This window comes from Sminthopsis crassicaudata, chromosome 1 (genome assembly GCF_048593235.1).
Source record: "Sminthopsis crassicaudata isolate SCR6 chromosome 1, ASM4859323v1, whole genome shotgun sequence".
NCBI classification, from domain to species: domain Eukaryota; kingdom Metazoa; phylum Chordata; class Mammalia; order Dasyuromorphia; family Dasyuridae; genus Sminthopsis; species Sminthopsis crassicaudata.
The window spans coordinates 141,748,728-141,772,155 of NC_133617.1; the positions used below are offsets into that span (position 1 = coordinate 141,748,728).

Below are 23,428 nucleotides of genomic sequence, written 5' to 3' on the forward strand. Positions count from 1 at the left end.
TCCAATCATAGTTTTTCCCTTTTATTCTGATTTTTCTCTCCCAACATGATTCATAAAGTTATGTGTACTAAAAAAAGTTAAGGTAATGGATTACCAGAAAAAATAAAACAATAAAAAATCTGAAATTCTTTCAAATGTTGTTATTATAATATGATTTTTAGTTTCCTCACCATCTTGCTTATCCTCTTTTGGACACGAACACTTGTCAATGTATTTCTTAAATGTGCTGCTCAGAAAATAAACCAGTTTTATAGATGCAAATTGAACAGAACAAAGTACAGAATGAAGATATTCTCTTTCACCACATATGCTTTTATTTTAAAAAGTGACTGATATCTTTTATTTTTATGTAGCCTAAAATTATCAGTATAATCTTACAACTCATTGAAAAGATCTGACACTATTTGAAATGTTCTATACTTGAAGACTTTCCACCTCTGTAAAGGAGTAGGAATAGACAAATTTTTATATCTGTTCTTTGGGACCAAAATTGTTATTTATAATTTTACTACATTCATTTTTGATTATTTTGTAGAAGTTATTGTCTTCCATTTATATTGGGTTTTTTTTTGGTCTCTCCTTATTTAACTCTGTATCAGTTGATGGAAGTATTTCTATACTTTGTATTTATCATATCTATAATTTTTTACAGCACAGAAATATACCACTAAATTAATGTACCACAAAGAGAGATGCTAGAAGTATTTTTGTATATATAGGACCTTTTTCTCTTTCTTTTTGGGAATAGGTCTAGTAATGGGTTAACTGGATATAGAAGATATCCAAGAACTGAGCAATAGCTTAACAGGTGGTAGTATATGAATGGGAAGGAATACTATAAAAGTGATGAAACAAATGAAGAGACTATTTCAAAAGAGAAAGTCATTTGAACTGGTGCACAGTGAAGTAAGCAGAAATAGAATAATTTAAACTATGATAACATTATAAAAATGAGCAATTTTTGAAGACTTTTATAAACTGAAGAATGAAATGAGCAGAACCAGAACAATTTAAAAAAATAATAACAAACAACTTTGAAGTGTATAAGAACTATGACCAACATACAAGGATTACTTATGAATTCCAAATGATGAATGATGAACATGTCTACTGTATTGTAGATACATGATAGATTTAGGGCACAGAATGAGACATCATTATTTTTGTAGATAGTGAATGAACTTGTTTTGATTTTGATACATATAAATTACAAGAAAATTACTTTTCTTTTTAGTGGGTGAGGATTAAGAGGGAAAGAAAATAAATTCTATTAATTAAAAAATAGAGATAGCAGGGGAATGCTACAAATGTGAAATATGGTATATATTTTCAGATGAAGTCACTATATCATAAATATTATGCAACTATTTTACTTTATTACAAGAGATCTCTTCCAGAGTGAGAATAATGTATGTTTATTAAAAACAAAAAAAATCTCCAAAACTTAAAACATACATTCATTGCAATTTGTTTAGCTATTCCTCTATCAATGGGTATTTATTTTGTTCCCAAGAAGTGCTGTTATAAATATTTTGGTGTATATATAGCTTTTAAAAAATTTATTAGGGACTTTCTTGAGGATCATTGGAATCTAGCATTATAATCTCTGGGTTGAAAGGTATAGGCATTTTAGCCACTTCATTTGCATATTTCCAGAAAGGTTGTACTTGTTACCAGCTTCAGCAACAATGCATCAGTGTTCTAGTTATTTCACTATTTCAAAACTGATTATTTCCATCTTTTATTATTTTTGATAATTTGCTAGGATGTGAGGTAAAACCTCAGTGTTATTTTGAAGTACATTTGCCTTTTTGGAAATTTGGAGCATTCTTTCATAAGGTTGTCAAGAATTTGCACTTCATCCTTTGCAAATAGTCTGTTCATGTCTTTTGATTTATTGCCTACTATGTGCCAGGCACTATGCTAAGCACTGGGGACACAAATAGGAAAAAGAAAGACAAATCTTGCCTTTAAGAATCTCATAATTTAATAGAAGACAATAGACAGAAAGAAGGTAAAAAAGGGTGTGGGGCAGCAGGAGGTACTTGGCACAAGGGCGTAATGATACCTGGAGTTGAAAAATTGAGCTACCTGGAAAGTTCTGAGCCAAGATCACAAAGAACACAAAATAATTTTTGAGAGGAATTTTTTTCTCTATCTTCCAGGTCTGCAACTGCAGGGGAAAACAACTGAGGTATTGCGTATCAAAAACTGAGTCAATCTGCATGGTGATGAGATTTCAGGAGATCTACCTTTGTGGGAGGCATGATGCTGCTGCATAAAGTTGAAATACTAATAGAAAAATGGAAATGATAACTCATAATGTAGACTGAGATATGTATATATATATGTGTGTGTGTATATATATACATATATATATATGTATTATATATATATATATATATATATATATATATATATATATATATATATATATATATATATATATATATATATATGTATGCATGCACATGGGAGAAATCTTGTTGGAAAAAATTTTATTGTGTCATTTTGCTATTCCCAATCACTTAAAAAAATTACAAACAATAATTAATTACATTCTGTACATCTTTAAGTTACTTGTGAGGTGGCAATAAACACATATATTTACACAAGCAATTGCTTGCCTCCTCAATTCTACTCCTCTAAATTCCTATCTTGTGTCAAAGTTCACCTTAGGTGCCATTTTCTGAGTCACTCAAATAGAATCTCTCTTCTTAGATTAACTATATATACACATATACAGTTACACTGGCATAGTGCTCTGCATATAAGAGTTATTTAATAAATGCTTACTGATTTGTGTATTCATTAACTTGCCCACATACAGGTAGTAAGGGCAGAATTGGAATGAGGCTCTGGAATTTTTTCAACCATTCCACATTGTCTAGTTGCACTATTCTGGGAAAGGTACACTGACAGTGGAAAAGGTACTTTCAGATAATGTAAAAAGTAGTTGGTTCCCAAAGTTAGTAAGTATCACATAAATACTAAGCAAAAAAGAATTGTGAAATTGAGTTTCTCAATTTGTAAATCTATGAGTTTTTTATTTAAGCTAAATATTTAATGCATGTTCAAAAAATAAATAGTAGGAATAGTCTACCAAAAAAAATCGTGTTAAATGAAAATATAAATGATTTAAGCATTTAGCCCTCCCCAAATGTAGTGCACTCATAAGGTCCTCTTATTTAAATGCCAATTCATGGCTATAATGTCAATGGTTCAAAAACTTGCTCACAAAAGAAGAATGAAAAAATTACCAAAAAGCTCAAATGCTTTCACAAATGACCCTGAGTTAATTAGAAAAGTCTGCATCCTCAACATTCCCCTTCTCACGTGTCAGCTTTCATTAAAAAAAAAAAAAAAAAATCTCATTTCAAAGCTAACAAACACCATGGTTAACAAAACTGTTAAACTGGGATCAAGTGGGCACATTCCTAAGTTTCTCTATGATGTCATACTGAGCAGGCGTACAGCTGAACTCGTAAGAAGTAGAATGATTTTTCAATATAAGAAGTATCTGATCTAATGCTAATTTTCTCTCTATAGGCTAACTGTGCTGGGAACAGGTGGCCCTGCTTTCAATTATGGAGGGCTAGCATGCCAGTGTGAGGCCTGGATTAGTTCACCTTCTCACGGGGAATTTGCCTCGGTTGGGAATGGATTTATTATGGCTTCACACATGGAATGGAGCTCATGTCAGCTGAGGGCAGTGACACATCATATGATTCAAATTAACCTGATGTGGACTGTTCCGAGGGGCTGCGAATGGGTATTAAAATGACGACATTTTAAAAACAGCTTGAAAGAAACCAGGATTGCTGAAGTACAATGGTTCCAATTTGTTCCAACTAATCTATCACCTGCTGGAGAGATGATTCTAGGGGATTCTGGTAGCTGCTGTTTTCGAGGTTTCTTCTAACTAATGACCTTGCTAATGGAGACATAAAGGACATTGCCTTTGGAGGGGTAGGAGAATGGACTTTATGATGTTTTTTGATGTACAAGTTGGGGTCTGTCATTGGTTCTCATTGATTGTAAATAAGCAGTTAAAAAAGATGGCAAAGAAAAGGAAAGATCTTGAACTTTATTTATTTGCTACTATAATGAATGGTAAGTTCTTGTTACTCTGTTTAGTGATACTCAGAAAACAAATCCAAATAATTAAATTCAAAAGCCACCACATTTATATCTTTACATGGATATTTTAAAGTTAAGAAATTAATTTCTCTTACTTCTAAAATACCTTATATCAAAAGACATACTACTTTGTCAATTATTTAAATGTTTTATAATAATGGCAGACCAATATTTTCTATCTTTTAAAAATCATATTATGTACTTGAGTCGTGTGGGTGTTTTTTACCCCCAAGACATTTGGGGTCGAGTGACTTGGCCAGGGTCACACAACTAGTATCTGAAGCCAGATTTATCTTAGATTTTCCTGATTCTAGGGCTAGTGCTCTATCAATTGTGCCACCTAACTGCCCCTGTGTACTAGCTTGTAAAGAACAACTATAAAGATTAGTGCTCCAACTTTTAATGTTAATTACCTTTACTCCTACAACTCTACAGAAGTGGTATATTATGATGCAATTCATAGATTTATTATTCACTTATTAAAATTAGTTTTATTACAGGTTTAAGGACTGCCAAGTGTTTTATATATATGTATATAAACTTATTATTCTTATAATAATGCTGTGTTATGGGTACTATTATTAAATCTACTATACAATTAAGGAAATAGACAAAAAGAGGTTAAGTGAAGTGACTAGCCCTGGATCACATGATTAGTAGTTGTTTATGATGGAATTGGAACTCAAGTCTTCTTACTCCAACTCCCACACTACCTACTACATCACCGAGTTGCCTCATAATTTCCAGAAAATATATTTGGTAATGATATTTAAAAATTATTAATTATAAATAACAACAAAAACTAATTCTACTTTCCTGGGAGTGTGTGGTGTCAGTATGGCTAAAGTTAAGATCTATGGAGTAAATAAGTAATGAACATTACTGTTCCCAGTTTCCTGTAATCTAAAATCAAGAAAAAATAGCATTCTTCTTTAATTGCCAAAAATGTATAAAATAGACAATTTATGTGGCATGAAATGTATTAATCTATCCTGTTGTTCCACTTAATTAGTGGTTGCTAAGGTTTTTTGGTTTCTTAAGTTAACAGAGAAAGATAACCTGATTTTCTTTGTGGTAGGAGAATAAAATGATTCTACAAAACATCTACTTATCTCCTTTAGCTGACAAATTGCTAACAACAAGAAAGTTTTCGCCTAAGATAGAAAATTCAAAAGCTTTCCAGACTTGCTGCTTCAGGATGTACATCCAACATTGCACACAATTAATATATCTTTCAAAGAATTACATAAGAAAAAAAAAAACTTTGTTCAAAATATTGAAACTTTAACAAATATTTTATTAAATGTTATATTTGATTCTTAACCAGTTTTATAGAAAAAGTCATTCCTCTTTGTATCACCAGAGGTGCTGCATCCTCTCTGGTCCCCACCTTTGCTGTGCTTTCTCAAATTACCTTGCATTCATTCCTCTCTATGTAGTATCCTCCCCACAGAATAGATTAGTTCAGGACTTGGTGCTTTTGTCTGTAAGTCCTTACTGGTTAGCTGAGTGTGGAGGAATAAATATTTATAGCAGCTAGCTCTTTTTCATAGTAACAAAGTACTGTAAATAATCAACTACCTATCAACTGGGGAATAGCTGAACAATTATGCATACAAATTTAATGTAATACTTATTGTCAGAAGAAATGATGGAAGACCTTGGGGGAAAAAAACTAGGAAGACTTACATAAAAAAAAAGATGCATACTGAAATGATCAGAACTAGAAATTTATATGGATAATATTACAAAGACACCAACCTTGAAAAATATAAGATCTCTGGATTATAATTGATCATGATTTTGACTAATGACGATCAATACTACTTACTATCAAGCTCCTGACAAGCAAAATGCTGAATGATACAAATTTTTTTTTAGACAAGGAGAACGTGAGAATTTATTTTGTTTGATTATACACATTTGTTACAAAAGTTTAGCTCTTCTTTTTTTTTTCCTTTTAAAATGGGTGAGAGGAAAAGAAAATAATGGGATTTTTTGTTAAAAAATAAAATGAAACTAAAAAAGAAACATTGAAAGAGTTAAGAGATTTAGAAGTTGGAGCTCATGCTAGATTCTGTGTACAAGAGAGAGAGAGAGGCAGTGATTTCAGATATGAAATATTTAAAACTGAAAATAGTGGGGCTAATACTATATTAGAAACTGCTTTAAGTTCAAGCCATAGTTCCCCAGGGACCAAGGTGGTACAAGAGAGAAAATATCTTTGAGTGTTTAGGGGAAATGTTTGTACTTCTGTTCTTGCTTTATCTAGTAAATATTCTTTTGTAAAAATTATTAACTAAATGAAACTGGAGTGCTAATGAATGGCAATTAATATTGTAAAGAACATCAGAAGGCGCCTGAGTTGATAATATCAGAAAGTCACCCCAACTCCTTAGGAATACCCCTAGAAGTCTGATAGGGAGTGGTAGATAGCCTTGCTCTGAGGCCTCAAATTGTTAATATGATTTGGGATAAATATCCTCAGAGCTTAAAAAGACTACAAAAAGAAATAGTTAGCTCTCCCTCAATAGTCTTGCCTGTTTGCTTTCTTCTCCCATATAAGATTTCTGGTTTTAACTAATTTTATGAAGCATCCCATTGATATTATAGTTGGTATTGTTTCAAATTAATGAGAAAATATTCATGTTTTTACTCTCTTGGCTTGACCTTACTAAGTGGACAATTCCTGCTTTCTCTATTTCCTGGAATGGAACTATAGTCCTCTGTGGCTTTCTCAGTAATTGCTTCCTTACAGTCCTTGGTTTCCATGGAGCTGGCACCTTTTTGGACTATTATCCTTTATTCTCCTACACTACAATCATATCTAGGAGATAGGAATTTTTGAAGATCTTCTAGCTCTAGTTCCCTCTTAAACCATTCTCATTGTTTTGCAAATAGGAACCATAAAAGAAATGAGACATATAAAAGTTCTGGCATCAACATTTTATTTTGAAACATATGACTATATTATTCTGCAAGCTCCAACACACATGGTGGTTCTCCTCCACACACTTCCTGTCCTATGATGAAGAAAAAGAACTCAACTTCTATAATATTAAAATGTTTTTAAACTTCTATAATATTAAAATGTTTTTAAAAGTTTGTTCACAGCTACCAAAAGTATACTATTCAAAATGTGATGAAATGCTCATAAATTTATTTTGAGAAACAAAAGATATAGAATATAAAATAAAATATTAAAATAAAGAATGAAGCATGAATAGCACTTCTACAGTTCAAACTATATTCTAAAACTGCAATCATCCAAACTATTTGGCACCAGTTTTAAAAAAAATGGATATCAGGCGAAGTATTTTTTTTTCTCCTGGACACAGAAGGAGAAAGTAGGAACAATGGGTGGAAGTTGCAAAGAAATAAATGTAGGTTTGATGAAAGGAAAACCTTCCTAACAGATCTCTCAAAAAATGGAATGTGCTACCTTGGAGGGTAATGGGTCCATTTCATTGGAGGTATTAAACTAAGGGCTGTACCTTCATAAATAGGTTATATTATAGAGGTTGGTCTGCCCCAAAACTCCTCTACCTCCACTCTATCCCTGATAAGAGACAAATGGTTATTAGATGATCAAAGATATCCTTTAGACTTTTAAATTAAATCTGTACTGCACATCAATATTTAAGACTAAAAATGGATTTCTACACGAAAACACAATATCCTACCTGGTCCATTAAGAAAGTCTTTAATTTGAAGAACAACAAGAGAAGGTGGAATTCCACTTTTGGTATCTATTTCTCCAGCTACTGTCTGTAACCACACTTTGGAGTAATCCAGAGCTTCTGGTAGTGTCTTTCCAGGATCTGAAGTTACAAGATCATAAATTTAAACCATTAATAACAAAAACATTAATAAAATGTACAATGGGTCTTTTAAGAAATCAAGAAAACCATCTCCAATATGGCAATCAAATAAATACTTCTTTAACATTTCAGCAAAAATACACAGAGAATATGTCTGCAGCATGTGTGTGTGTGGGTGTATATATATATATATATTTACAAATGTGCAATATATATGTGCATGTGTGCACAAACACAGACACACATACTAATTCCAAAATTGAGATACTAACACTATGTGGTACCAATAATAATTGGTAATACATAAAAACCACTGATAAAGCAGCTAAGAAAATGAAGATTAGCTGAATTTTTGCTTATTTCATTTTTCACTAGAGTATATATTATACAATTGCTGACTATTGAATGAACACTAGGGAAGGCTTTTTTTTTTTTTTTTAAATATGATGCCAGAATCCAATTAAAGAACAAAAAAGTAAAATTCACAGAAGCTTAAAACAGTGTAGCATACTTAAAGATACCACAAATTAGTATTGCTTAAGAGTTATTTGGTCTACTTAAGGGTTTCTCTAACATTATAATAACCTTTTATTACAAAGATTTTGAAATTTCCTTCAGTAGCTTTTCCTAATTAACCTAAATGACAAAGGTCAGTTCTTTAAGACCCATAATTAAAAATATAACTTGAGGTATTCAACTTTATGTTCTTAATGCTATATATATATATATATATGTGTGTGTGTGTGTGTGTGTGTGTGTATACATATGTATATATATATATATTTTTTATGTACCCTTTTTAGCTATTGATTATGGAAAATAACAGTTTGCTTTTTTAAATTCTTGCCAATGTTGCTCTTACTGAAATAACTTTTAAAATGACTGCTGTATCCTGGCATACAATTTTTTTAAAACTTCTAAGTATAAAAGTTTTCCTTTATTTCCAAGATTTTTTTCCCCTGTGTTTTAATGGACTCAGAATGTAAATTTTATTGAGATGATCTTGCCATAGAGTCCATCTACCCAATTTTCACTTAATTTGAAAAGTCTTAATAAAATATTATTTATTTTAAGTTTTATTGATTGGATTACTTTAAAGAATGGTATTTACATAGGATAGTTTACCTCTCAGATCTGTGGAAGAGGAAGGAATTTATGACCAAAGAAGAACTAGAGATCATTATTGATCACAAAATAGAAAATTTTGATTATATCAAATTGAAAAGTTTTTGTACAAACAAAACTAATGCAGATAAGATTAGAAGGGAAGCAATACACTGGGAAAACATTTTTACAGTCAAAGGTTCTGATAAAGGCCTCATTTCCAAAATATATAAAGAATTGACTCAAATTTATTAAAAAATCAAGCCATCCTCCAATTGATAAATGGTCAAAGGATATGAACAGATAACTCTCAGATGAAGAAAATGAAATTACTTCTAGCCATATGAAAAGATGCTCCAAGTCATTATTAATCAGAGAAATGCAAATTAAGACAACTCTGAGATACCACTACACACTTGTCAGATTGGCTAGAATGATAGGGAAAGATAATTCAGAATGTTGGAGGGGATGTGGAAAAACTGGGACACTGATGCATTGTTGGTGGAACTGAGAATACATCCAGCCATTCTGGAGAGCAATCTGGAATTGTGCCCAAAAAGTTATCAAACTGTGAATACCCTTTGACCCAGAAGTGTTACTACTGGGCTTATATCCCAAAGAAATACTAAAGAGGGGAAAGGGACCTGAATGTACAAGAATGTTTGTGGCAGCCCTCTTTGTAGTGGCCAGAAACTGGAAACTGTGAGTGGATGCCCATCAATTGGAGAATGGCTGAATAAATTGTGGTATATGAATATTATGGAATATTATTGTTCTGTAAGAAATGACCAACAGGATGATTTCAGAAAGGCCTGGAGAGACTTACATGAACTGATGCTGAGTGCAATGAGCAGGACCAGGAGATCATTATATACTTTAACAACAGTACTATACGATGATCAATTCTGATGGACGTGGTCCTCTCCAACAATGAGATGAACCACATCAGTTCCAATAGAGCAGTAATGAACTGAACCAGCTACACCCAGTGAAAAAACTCTGGGAGATGACATAGAATTCTCAATCCCTCTAATTTTGTCTGCCTGCATTTTGGATTTCCTTCACAGGCCAATTGTACACTGTTTCAAAGTCTGATTCTTTTTGTACAGCAAAACAATTGTTTGGACATGTATACATATATTGTATTTAATTTATACCTTAACATATGTAACATGTAGTGGTCAACCTGCCATCTGGGGTGGGGGGGAAGGAGGGGAAAAGTTAGAACAAAAGGTTTGGCAATTGTCAATGCTGTAAAATTACCCATGCATATATCTTGTAAATAAAAAGCTATAATAATAATAATAATAATAATAATAATAATAATAAAGAAATGGTATTTACACATCATTTTCAACATATGACCTTATCCTGTCATATATAAATTGGCATATAAATTCTACCTTGGAATTTGTATTTCTTGACCTTGTCATGTGATCTGGAAGAAATCTGGCATTTACATACAGTTATGTGATTTCTTTTTTCTTTTTTTTTCTTTCTTTTTTCTTTTTTTTTTTTTTTTTTGCTGAGGCAATGGGGTCAAATAACTTGCCCAGGGTCATACAGCTAGGAAGTGTTAAATGTCTGAGAACATTTGAACTCTTATCCTCCTGAATTCAGGGCTGGCACTCTATCCACTGCATCACCTAGTGTGATTTCGAAAAAAAGACTGAAATCAACTGATGCTGATGTGAGACTAGTTACGTGGTAAATATCAAATGCTAACAATGCATTATTGTTTTTTACTATGATGTATTATTTTAAAGTAGTGTGTACATTACAAAGCAGATTCATTACAAAGAAATACTAATCCTAGTCTTGCTGCTAGACTAAGGCTTTGTACACAGGTGGCAAAGATTGTTACTAGTAAGAGATACAAACAGATTTATGTATCTTATTAGCATCAGAAAAGTAACTACATAACTTTCTAATAATTTTACCATTATTAGCAAAGAAGTTACTAGGTCTAGACCATAGAATCTGGATCTGCATAGAGTTCTGACTGAAATTCTTTTACTTGATCATAATCTTTTATTATTTTGTTTTATGAGCTCTTATTCTTTCAGTTGTCAACTAGTTTCCAGATCATTACTCTTGGACTGTTTACATCATCTTCCCTTCTCTAGCTCTATGTAAGCTGGTGTAGTGAGTTTAAAGCAGTGTCTCCCCTTAAAATGTCACATAATGGTAGTAATTGATACTCTACTCCTTGGTGAATCAGTTCAATTCTATACTATCCTTTCTACTCTAGTACCTTTGCTCTTTTTTCTTAATCTCTAATAATACCTTGGCAAACTTCCATACAAATGTATTTTGGTTATAAATATTTGAGGACAAATTTTCAAGATACAACAAGACAAAAGTGACGTCAGAATCCTAAGAATTAAGATGAGATGTTGCCCCACTCTCATATCTAGCCTATTCCTCAACCATCTAAACATCCAAAAGTTGTAATAAAAAATTTTAACACGATAATTTTGGTTACCTTTTTATAAAGTACACCAGGTGTTGTTTCTTCCAAGAAATAAAGAAATGTTATTATAGGTGTGAATCTTAATAAGTGAGAACTTTAATATTAAAAATAATTATTCAAAGACTCCCATATCTACCTTTAGATGCAGTGAACACAAGATAATTTGCAGGCTTTTGCAGAACAGGTCTTTAAGTAGGCAATGCTATGGCTACACTGACAGTTTGAACATCCTTATCCTGATGTTATCTCTTAAGAAGTAGCAGATTTGATTCTGCCACAATAAGGGAGGAAAAAAAAAGAGAGAGACTGTAGGGAGAAATGGAGAAGGGTAGGGTGGGCTGGAAATGGATCTGCACAAGTATCCGATTTTGGTTTCTAGCAAATGGCAAGTAGAAACCCAGCTGAATTTTTGAGGTTGCTCAGAATAGTGACCAAAACAGGACAACGCTGTATCTAAGAAAGGCAAAAGTAGCTGATCAGCTCAGTATTGGAGTCTGTAGCACTAATAAAAATGGAGAGAGACACAGTGATGGAAAATAAAAGAAAGCTTAAGTATCAAAAATATTGGTAATAGAAGTCCAGAGTATAAATATACCAATGGATCAGATGCGAAAAATCAGCAACACTAATATATATCTAATAACTGTGATTCAAAAGAAAGATAAGAATGTCTAATAAGAGAAAGAACACTGTACTCTCTCTTCCTCATCAAGACCATAGAATAATAATAGGTATCTTGCTAATAAGAGAAGTACAATTCATTAAAAAAAAATTAGGGGAAGTAGAGCCAAGATGGAAAAGTAATAGAAGAAAGTATTTAAAGAGCCTTCTACCAAAACTCTTCCAAACAGAGATAGAAAAAATATCAGACAAAATCCTGATGGAGAAATCCAAGAAAAAGTACATTAAGTCATTTGTCCAGCCCAGGTTGGCATGGGAAAATAGGAAAGTTTGTGGACATAAGGAACAGCGTATGATAAGAGTCTGGGGTCAAGCAAAGTACTTCAGTGCAAAATAGAGACAGTACAACAGGGGAAGAGGAATTCTCAGACCCACATCAGGGCACCATTACAGTGGGGGGAAAGGAACAGTTGCAGAACCTATAGGGACAAGGTATTGAGAGATGAGGAAGTTGGGAAAGAAGCAACATCTGTTATAGAGCCTTAAAGTCTGAAGTGAGGAAGCAGGCTGGAGGAATTAGTCAATTAAAAAAAAATCCTCCTACAAAAATATATTTTTTGTGATGGAGATGTCTAATATGCAAATCCAAAAGAAAAAAAATACTCTAAAACATCTATAAGACAAGACTGAAAGAAAAACACAGCTATGGTTATGATTCCAGTAGAATTATTGGAAAAGAAAAAAAGAGTTTAAAAATTTAAAAAATGTTTTTACAAATGAAACGCGAGCACTAGAATTGAAAGAATTGAAATGGAAAAAGAATCGAACATTATGGATAGGAGAATTGGAAAGAGAATTTAATAGCTTGGCACAATAGTACAAAATCTTGCCCAGGCAACAAACTCCCAGAAAAATATAGTGTACCATATAGAAACAAATGACTCCATAAAACAACAAACATTAAAAAAAAAAAAAAATGAAAAAATAAAAAGGAAGGTATTTCATCAAAAAACAAACAAACAACAAAAAAATCCCTGATATGGAAAACAGATCAAGTAAAAAAAAAATTAAGAATTTTTTCTTAACTATCTGAATGTCATGACCAAAAACAAACAAACAAACAAACAAAAAAAAAAAAAACAAACACACTAGACTATGATCCAAACAATTTTAAAAGAAAACTAGATCTCTCAGAACCAAAGAACAAAGTAAAAGTAGAAAAAAATCCACTGGTCATCTCCTGAAAGAGACCCCCCAAATGAAAACTCCCATAAACATTAAAACCAAATTGTAGAGCTTCAGGTCCATAACAACAACAAAACTACAAGTAGCCAGAAAGAAAGAAATCAAATACTAAGGACTAGCAGGAATGGAGAACTTACAATATGATATTACAGAAAGCAAAAAATATAAGCTAATAATGAAAAACACTCAATTCTATAAAATTGAGTATAATTTTATAGAGGAAAAGAAAAAGCAAACCTTTCCCTTTCAAGGAACATGATTTCTTCTTCTGAAAATTGCCTATTTATCTTTTAATCATTTATCAAATAGGGAATAGCTCTTATTTTCATAGTAATCTGTATTTTTGGAGGCAATGCTCATATCATTAAGATTACAAATCTTTTAGAATAGTTTGGAATATCTGAAAATATAATTGCTGTTAAACAAGCTTATAATACTATATTTTGTCTTTTGAACATTTGGGGAATGATTCTTATTTTTATAAATTTGGTTCAATTCCCTATACATTTGAGAAATGAGACATCTATTAGAGAAACTTGCTGTAAAATTCTATTGCTCTCCCTTCCTGCCTTGCCCATCCCATCCCATTTCTTCCTTTCCTTCTAATTTTAGCTGCAATGGGTTTATTTGTGCAAAACCTTTTATCTTTACTGTAATTGAAATTATCTATCTTAGTTCTGGTGATCCTTTCTATCTCATTTGGTTATAGGCTCTTCCCTTATCTATATATCTGATAGGTTATCTTTTTGATATTACTCTAATTTGCTTATGGTTTATGACATACACACACATATATGTCTATATCATGTACTTATTTTGAGTTTATCTTGGTATACAGTGAGAGATGTTTTTGTCAGACTATTTTCCAGTTTTCCTAGCACATTTTCTCAAAAAGGAAGAAACAATCAATCTCTGAGCTTGAATCTTTGAGTTTATCAAACACTAGTTTGTGGTGGTCATTTATTTGTGTATATCATATGCTTAATGTATTATGTTGATTAAGCATTTGAGATTTCTTCTATAGTACCAGGTTATCTTGATGATTATCACTTTGCAGTACAGTTTGAGATCTGATACTGCTTTTTCTTTTATTCTCAATTTGGGGAAGGTGGGATGACAGGGACAAAAGATGTATTCTTGTTGATTGAAAAAACATAATTTAAAAAAGTAATAATTAATAAAAAAGGACAAATTAGAAATGAATGTTAGGAATTTAAGTTCTCAGTGTAAAACAGACTGCTTGATGCCAAATTAAAGAACATAGTAGGTGAAGAGGATGAAGGAAAGTATAATCAGTACTTGTATAGATTCAATTATAAAGTGCTCCTTAAAGAAATTTAAATATCTAACCTATATCATATTTAACCTATATCAGATTGCTTGTTCTCTTGGAGAGAAGGGGAGGTAAGGGAAGAAAGGAGAAAAATTTGGAACATCAAGTTTTACAAAAATGCATGTTGAAAACTATTTTTACATGTATTTAGAAAAATTAAATACTATTGAAAATTTTATAAAAAAGAACACTTTCCAAAAAACAAAAGGAATTTTAAATATCTAAGAGAATATTCAGGGCTCTTAGCTGGGTTGTAACAAAAAGTTAAGGATGACACTTTATTTACATTTTTAATACTATACCAATCAAACTTCCAAAGGAACATTTATGGAGTTAAATCCAAAGATAACAAAATTCATTTGGAAGAACACAATATCTAGAATAACAAAAGATACTGAAGAAAAAAAGTAAGAATGAAATGGAAATAACCATTTTTAGACATCAAACTATATTACAAAACTTTCAAAACCATTTGGCATTAGTTAAAAACTGAAAAGTTGGCCCAAGTGCCATACTTGATAAGGGAGAATCAGAAATAATGAAACTCAATAACCCATTGTTCAATAAAATCAAAACCAAAAATTTCTTAGAAAGAAATTCATTATTTGATAAGAATAATGGGGATAACTGGAAAGCAATCTGGAAAACATCATATCATATTAACATCAAATGTCATATTTCAAAAAATTAAAAATGGATACAAAGCCTTAAAATTACAGAGCATAATATAAAAAACTGACTATACAACTGTTTTCAGCACTTTAGGTAAATTATTTTTAACAAAAAAATAATAATAATTGCAGAAATTTTTCTAATTCTGATTACATGAAATTGAAAAGCTTCTATACAAATAAAATGATGATTTCTAAGATGAGAAGAGAAGTAGGAAACTGGGAAAAGAATTTTTGATTTCAGATATGGGTTTGATATCTAAGAAGCATTGACAACTAAGAGAAACAAACAAGACCAAAATCAACACAAAGGTAAAAGCAAATAGGCAATTCATATGCAACACACTGGTCAAAATTACAAAAAATGGGAATAATCAATGTTAGAGAGATTGTGGAAAACAGGTACTCTGACATGTCTGGAATTATTCAAATAATATCGCTATTGTCCCTACCTTCTGACTTAGAGATTCCATTACTAGGCAGAAAAACTCAATGAAGTCACAGATAAAATGAAAGGATACCTACATATCAAAATATTTTAGAGTAGTACTTTCAGGAAAAACAAAAACAAAAACAAAAACAAACCAAACAAAAACCCTGAAGCTCATTGATTAAGGAATGGCTAAACAAATTGTATACACGAAGTTAATGGAATACTATGGTGCTATAAAAAATTATGTATATAATAAATACAGATGTATATAAAACATGCATGAACTGATATAGAGTGAAGTAAGCAGAATTAAGATAACAACAGACATGATAAAATGTAAACAAAAAGCAATTATCATAAAACAACAAAGAAAATTATAGAGAACAAGCTTGGCCTCAAAGAAGGGATAAGACATGATACCTCTTTCTATCTGCAGAGGTAGGAGGTCCATGGGAGAATAACATACGATATCAGTTCTTTTTTATTTTTAATATATAAATTGGTTTTGTATAACTTTTTTTTTTCCTTTTTTTTTTGGCAAGGTAATTGGGGTTAAGTGACTTACCCAGAGTGACACAAATAATGAGTGATAAGTTTCTGAGGCTGGATTTGAACTCAGGTCCTCCTGACTCCATGGCCACTGCTCTAACCATTATGCCATCGAGCTGCCTGCCTCCCCACCTTTTCTTAAAACAATTTTTTTGTTGTTATAAGAGATAACAGATATAGGGAGGATTATAGGAAGAAACAGATGACTTAATTAAAAAATGAAAGCAATAAAAATTCATTAAAAAAGAGAAAATAGGGGCAGCTAGGTAGCACAGTAGATACAGTACTAGCCCTATAGTCAGGAGGACCTGAATTCAAATCTGGCCTCAGACTCTTAACACTTCCTGGCTGTATGATCCTGGGCAAGTCAATTAACCCCAATTGCCCAAGCAAAAACAACAACAACAACAACAACAATTTGAAATCTATCAAGTATGACCCAGTTCCAAGATTTATCAATGTTTCCCAGGCTGTTGGTCTTCCTAAATTTGATCTACATTTTATAATTTGTTAATGCTCTTGCAGAGTCTTTATTTTACTGACATTGGTTTTCCTTAGATTTCCTAAAGTCTCCCTTTGGAGTGAAGTTATGTTATCTGAGTTGGGGGTTTCTAATCCCTGGATAAGTTCAGAGTTATTAAATGGATCTTTGGCCTTTTTCTTGAATTAAATGAGAGATGATAGTAATGCTACTTGTCCCTTTTCGGAAAAGAAACTTTCAAACTGAGTCAGAAAAATTATTTTACTATCATTTGCTCCATATGAAAATCCAGATATTCCTTAGATTTGTAATATTCTGATTATTGTCTTGCCTTGTTCCATTGGATAAGTGGTGTTTTTAAATGATCATTACATTGCACTTTTATTAGGGCCCTATCATGAGTACATCGTAAACTTGACCTTTATGGTGATCATACTATGTGTTCAAGCTATAATGTATTATCAAACTCTGAGCAAGAAAAGCATAGCTACTAAAGTATTCTTTCACTTGAGAGGAGAAAACACTATTAAGCAACTTAATTTAAAAAAAAAGCTTTTATACACTTTTTTTGATATACATAAAATTGTTTGAAATTTAAAGTATCTAGTCCCCAAAACCAGAAGGAATGAACTCAAAGGGATGTATTTGTTTATTTCAAAATGACTTAGCAATGGCCAAATCTCTAGGCAGCTAGATGATTTAGAGGGGAATGTTGGACCTCAAGTCAGGGAGAATAGCTCAAAACTGGATGCAGGCAGTTAGTTGGAAGCCTGTTTCCTCATCTGTAAAATGGGGATAATAACACTTACCTTCCAGTGTTGTTATGAGGATAAAAATGATTCTTCTATCATTACTCTTTTTCTACCCACCCATTTCTAATTACTTATGTATATTCTAGATCTTAAATTATTTAGGAGATGGTGACCCCCTCTTTTTTCTATTTTCTTTTGGTCACTTTAGCACAGTTGAGCTAAAGCTGAGATGTCAGACTCAAATAGAAAGGGGGCCACATATTAACATTTTCTGTGTTCTACAGGTTTTGTTCGTTAGTTTGTTTTGCTTTTCCCCAGTTATACTTTGAAGTGGTTTTTGAAGTCTGTTTGACACCTCTGAGCTACAAGATGGGCAGAGAAAGGAAGTAAATTAAAAATAAGTCCCAAACTGACTTTTATTGATCTAGGTTTCTAGTAAGCTTGTTCAAATTTTCACTCTCATCTACTAGAGAACAGTAACAAAAATTTTCTTGGAAATAAGTAGCTGTTACAGTAGAGAAAAGCTTTTCACAAAAACCATAAGCCAATCCTGTTGCATTAACAAGGAAATAAGAGGTCCATAAGAGGGAATTAGGTAGTTGTTTGGAGAAAGAAATGAATGTCTAAGTGAGGGCTTGGTCAACCATACTTCAATAGAGTAAAATAAATATTTTTGGGGGCTCAAATTATGATTCCTACTGTTTACAATATAATGTAGTGCTGTACCTGAAGTTAGGAGAAATCCTATTTAAAATCCTTCCTGGGGGGGGGGGGGGGAAGAGGAGAAAGGGAGAGGAAGCTAAATGGCATAGCGGACAGAGCACCAGCCCGTAAAGTCAGGAAGTCCTGAGTTCAAATACAGCCTCAGAAACTTAGCATTACCTATGTGATCTTAGGCAAATTACTTAACTCCAACTGCTTCACAAAAAAACTAAACTAAACTAAAATCCTTCCTCAGACTATGCAACCACTTCCAAGTCATTTTTATCTCTGAGCCTCAGTTTCCTCAGCTGAAAATGGGCTACAGCTGTTGTGAGGATTGACTAGAATAAATATGAAGTGATTTGTAAGGCTCAATGAGCTTTATGTAAATACCCATTTCGATTACTTTGGCAAAGTATTATATAAAAAGTAATTTGCCATTTGGTATTATCTAAGAAATAAATTAGTTGATCAATGGAATAGGTTAGGTTCACAAGACAAAATAGTCAATAACTATAGCAATCTAGTGTTTGACAAACCCAGAGATCCTAACTTCTGGTATAAGAATTCACTATTTGACAAAAACTGCTGGGAAAACTGGAAATTAGTAAGGTAGAGATTAGGCATGGACCCACACTTACCACTATATACCAAGATAAGATCAAAATGGGTCCATGACTTAGGCATAAAGAACGAGATCATAAATAAATTAGAGGAGCATAGGATAGTCTACCTCTCAGACTTGTGGAGGAGGAAGGAATTTGTGACCAAAGGAGAACTAGAGATCATTATTGATCACAAAATAGAAAATTTTGATTACATCAAATTAAAAAGCTTTTGTACAAACAAAACTAATGCAAACAAGATTAGAAGGGAAGTAACAAATTGGGAAAACATTTTTACAGTTAAAGATTCTGATAAAGGCCTTATTTCCAAAATATATAGAGAATTGACTCTAATTTACAAGAAATCAAGCCATTCTCCAGTTAATAAATGGTCAAAGGATATGAACAATTTTCAGATGATGAAATTGAATCTATTTCCACTCATATGAAAGAGTGTTCCAAATCACTATTAATCAGAGAAATGCAAATTAAGACAACTCTGAGATACCACTACACACCTGTCAGATTGGCTAAGGACAGGAAAAAATAATGATGAATGTTGGAGGGGATGTGGAAAAACTGGGACACTGATGCATTGTTGGAGGAGTTGTGAATACATCCAGCCATTCTGGAGAATGATTTGCAACTATGTTCAAAAAGTTATCAAACTGTGCATACCCTTTGACCCAGCAATGTTACTACTGGGCTTATATCCCAAAGAAATACCAAAAAAGGGAAGGGGACCTGTATGTGCCAAAATGTTTGTGGCAGCCCTTTTTGTGGTGGCCAGAAACTGGAAAATGAGTGGATGTCCATCAATTGGAGAATGGCTGAATAAATTGTGGTATATGAATATTATGGAATATTATTGTTCTGTAAGAAATGACCAACAGGATGATTTCAAAAAGGCCTGGAGAAACTTACATGAACTGATGCTGAGTCAAATGAGCAGAACCAGGAGATCATTATATACTTCAACAACAATACTGTATGAGGATGTATTCTGATGGAAGTGCATATCTTCAACAAAGAGAAGATCTAATTCAGTTCCAGTTGATCATTGATGGACAGAATTAGCCACACCCAGAAAAGGAACACTGGGAAATGAGTGTAAACTGTTTGCACTTTTATTTTTCTTCCCAGGTTTTTTTTACCTTTTAAATCCAATTCTCCCTGTGTAACAAGAGAACTGTTTGGTTCTGCACACATATACTGTTATCTAGGACATACTATAACATAATCAACATGTATAAGACTGCTTGCCATCTAGGGGAGGGGGTGGAGGGAGGGAAGGGAAAAGTCGGAACAGAAGTGAGTGCAAGGGATAATGTTGTAAAAAATTACCCAGATATATGTTCTGTCAATAAAAAGTTATAATAAAAAAATTTTTTTTAAAAGTAATTTGTAAGTGATTTTAAAAAACTGTTTAAGGTTTCTATTCTCATTCAGGTGTGAGTCTGAGATTGAGAATCCTTTTGTACTAAAAAGTGTGAAGTATTGTCAGAGAAGAGAATATAAAAAAAAAATGGAGAAGTACAAAGTAGGGAAAAAAAATAAACTGGATGCTGATTGAATTGATCTCTCTTTGTCTCATCCAGTCTAGGGTCGAGGTGCTGATGGCTATGTTCTGTGTGAGCCAGGGAAAAGAAAAGGCCTATTTTTTCTTTGATGCTCAAGGTACCCTTTAATGAGAGATCTGAGTTGTGGTGAAAACAACTACATTAGGTCATTCCACTTCCATCTGTGAGACCCCATGGAATCATTGCTGGCAGTGAGGCTTGTGTTTACCTCTAGCAATGCTAAATGACTTAAGTAAAATTTCCTGGCTTTGGAAGGACATTAGCAGAAAGGGAAACCAGCTGATTCTCCCTTTCAACTTCCAAAAATGTAAAAGGCATAGGACTTGCTGGGGCCCTTTCTGTTCCTAAATCCTAGGAAACTTTCTCTCATTATGGCAGAGTAAGCCTTCTCTCCTCTCGCTCATAGGAGCAAATTCTTCTTAAGCTGTTCTTGTAATGTTTCACAGAAGGGGCTACATAAATGTTTGCTGACTGGCTGTTGATGAAATGTGCATTGTTTGCTGTGGCCAAGGAGTCAAGAAAATAGAAGGAAGGAATGGGCTGTCATAGTCCCCTTGGACCTTGGGATGTTAATGTGCTTTGCATTAAGAGGCAGACCTACCTTCCCTTGCTCCAGCAGTCCTTCCTACCCCACACCTGAACTTGTTGACCTGATAAGAGCACTGGATTTGGAGTCAGAATATTTGGGTCTCAATATCATTTAATGCTATCTGTGTGAACTGTGGCAAACCACTTGTCCTTTGAGGGAATTTGAAACTCAAAAAAAATTTTAAATGAATGTTAAATGTGTGTGTGTGTGTGTGTGTGTATGTGTGTGTGTGTGTGTGTGTTGGGAAATATTTAATGAAATAAATAAAAATATATGGGGGGAAAAAAGAAAAAAAGTCAAGTAGAAAGACCATGGAACTTAGCAGTAAGATGTTCAATAGTAAGTAAACCTGGTGACAGCAGTTTTAGTAGAGTGATGAGGTTGACTGAAAAAAATTGAGAAATGAGTCTGAACAATTATGATCATCTCCATTTTATAAAGGAGGAAGCTCAGGGAAATGATAAAACAATTTGGTACTGACTAAGAAATGGAGTGGATCATCGAAACTCCTCTCCTCCTTCTGAGCCAACCTTTCTTCTTACAGTTTTCTTTACACTAATCAAGTGGCCAGGCCTTTTCAAGGACTCTATTTTTTGGTACTTTTTACCAAATTAATAATGGTAGTCAATTATTACAAACATTAATTAATGTGCCATGCATTATACTAATTGCTGACTTCAGAAATATAAAAGTGAAAATACAAAAACACAAAAGTGAAACTGTATCTGAAATCATGGACTTTACATTCTGATGGGGGAAGGGGAAATACAAAATGTTTGGGTGTGTATACATGTGTATATATGTGTATATATATATATATATATATATATATAGTATATACATATATAATATATATATATGTACTTGTATAACACATACATGAACTATATAAATGAATACAGTGGTAATGGGAAAGAGGTCACTAGTTTTATACACATATGTTTAAGTCCTGATTTTTATGGCATTCAAGTCACAGGTTAATTCTAAGTCCTTTCAGGCACATTAGCAAAACTTTCAGTTCCAAAAGAAGTGTAATCCAATCCGTTTTTTTTTTAATAGCTACAATTGCTAAATGAAATAAAGTTATGATTTATGAAGTGAAAGAAGCCAGTTTGTGATTTTTCAATTGTGCGTTTACTAAAATGTTTGGCACCTTTTTTGCAGTCCTGTTTCTAACAGGGATGAAGAAGCCAACTACTACAGTTGCACATATTCAAGCTGCACCATGAATGACTATACTGAGGTCATTAAGTGCTTCAGTTAATCACATGCCTACATTTAAAAATATTTAATCTAAAACAAAGAGTATTACATTTTATCTACAAAAAATGTAGTATCTTAAAATATATAATGAGGTTGTACATTTTAGATTCTGGATCTTGGGACACAGGTATCACATGTAAAAAAAAATTTTTTGCTCTCACTATCAGGTGTCATTTAAGTAGCCAAACATTTGTTGATTAATGTAGTTGATAATAAAGAGGGGGAAAAAAGTAAAAGAAAAACCAAAAAGGATACATGCTAACATTTAGAAGTCGAATTTCCTGAGTGTTTCTCAGTATATAAGAATAAGTTGGTGGTTATAAGATTCTGGACTAATTTTGTGTGTACTAAAGGCTCAGGAGAGTGGGGGTTAGAAATATATCCTAAGGATGGTTCAACTCCTTCAAAACTGACCAGATGCCACAGTCACTTTCTTGAAAACGAATAAACTCCCCAAACAAACAAGAAGAAAAATGATTTTTTGAGGCAGCCTTGGGCAGCATAGTCAAGATATGAGGCAACTACAAATCTGGACTACATTATCTTAAACAAAACAAATACTAATTTAAAAATATTTATAAACACAACTAATAAGATTATGCTAAAAAACAACTGCATACATCTTTATTTAAATGAGGATGGCCAATAATACAGCTGCTACATATAAAGGTACTGGCAGAAAACAGCATTTTTATTAGAGGCTGTTCCAGATAGGAGAAGCATTAAGGAAAAAAGCCTATTTTATTATTTTAATGTTTCTTAAAGTCCTTATGTTAACTCACTGATTATTTTTATCCATTCAACTTAGACAGAAAAGCACTAAAATAGTATGTTTATGTAATTGAGTATAAAAAGGCAATCAAAAATGATCATTTGTATTTATTTTATAATCTTAAAGTGATTGGCAATACAAGGTGGCCATTTATCTACATATTATCCTGGATTACCACTACTAGGCCTCTACCTCAAAGATGTCAAAGGAAGAGTAAAAGGACCTACAATGTACAAAATTATTCATACCAGTTCTTTTTTTCTGATAGGATAAAATTAGGAATTTGGGGGATGC

At 32.6% G+C, this 23,428-nt stretch overlaps 1 protein-coding gene across 4 annotated transcripts in view; it reads right to left on the reverse strand.

Annotated features, from left to right (window-relative positions):
• The window catches only part of VPS13B (vacuolar protein sorting 13 homolog B), a 973,300-nt gene that overhangs the window by 238,591 nt on the left and 711,281 nt on the right, over positions 1 to 23,428 (reverse strand). For 3 of the 4 annotated variants that reach the window (XM_074268391.1, XM_074268380.1, XM_074268399.1), the window contains exon 34: positions 7,824 to 7,961. In XM_074268391.1, coding sequence (XP_074124492.1) covers positions 7,824 to 7,961 — 138 coding nt within the window. Of the gene's footprint in view, positions 1 to 7,071; positions 7,164 to 7,823; positions 7,962 to 23,428 lie in introns of those variants that run through there. The other variant, XM_074268410.1, reaches the window with a different exon arrangement.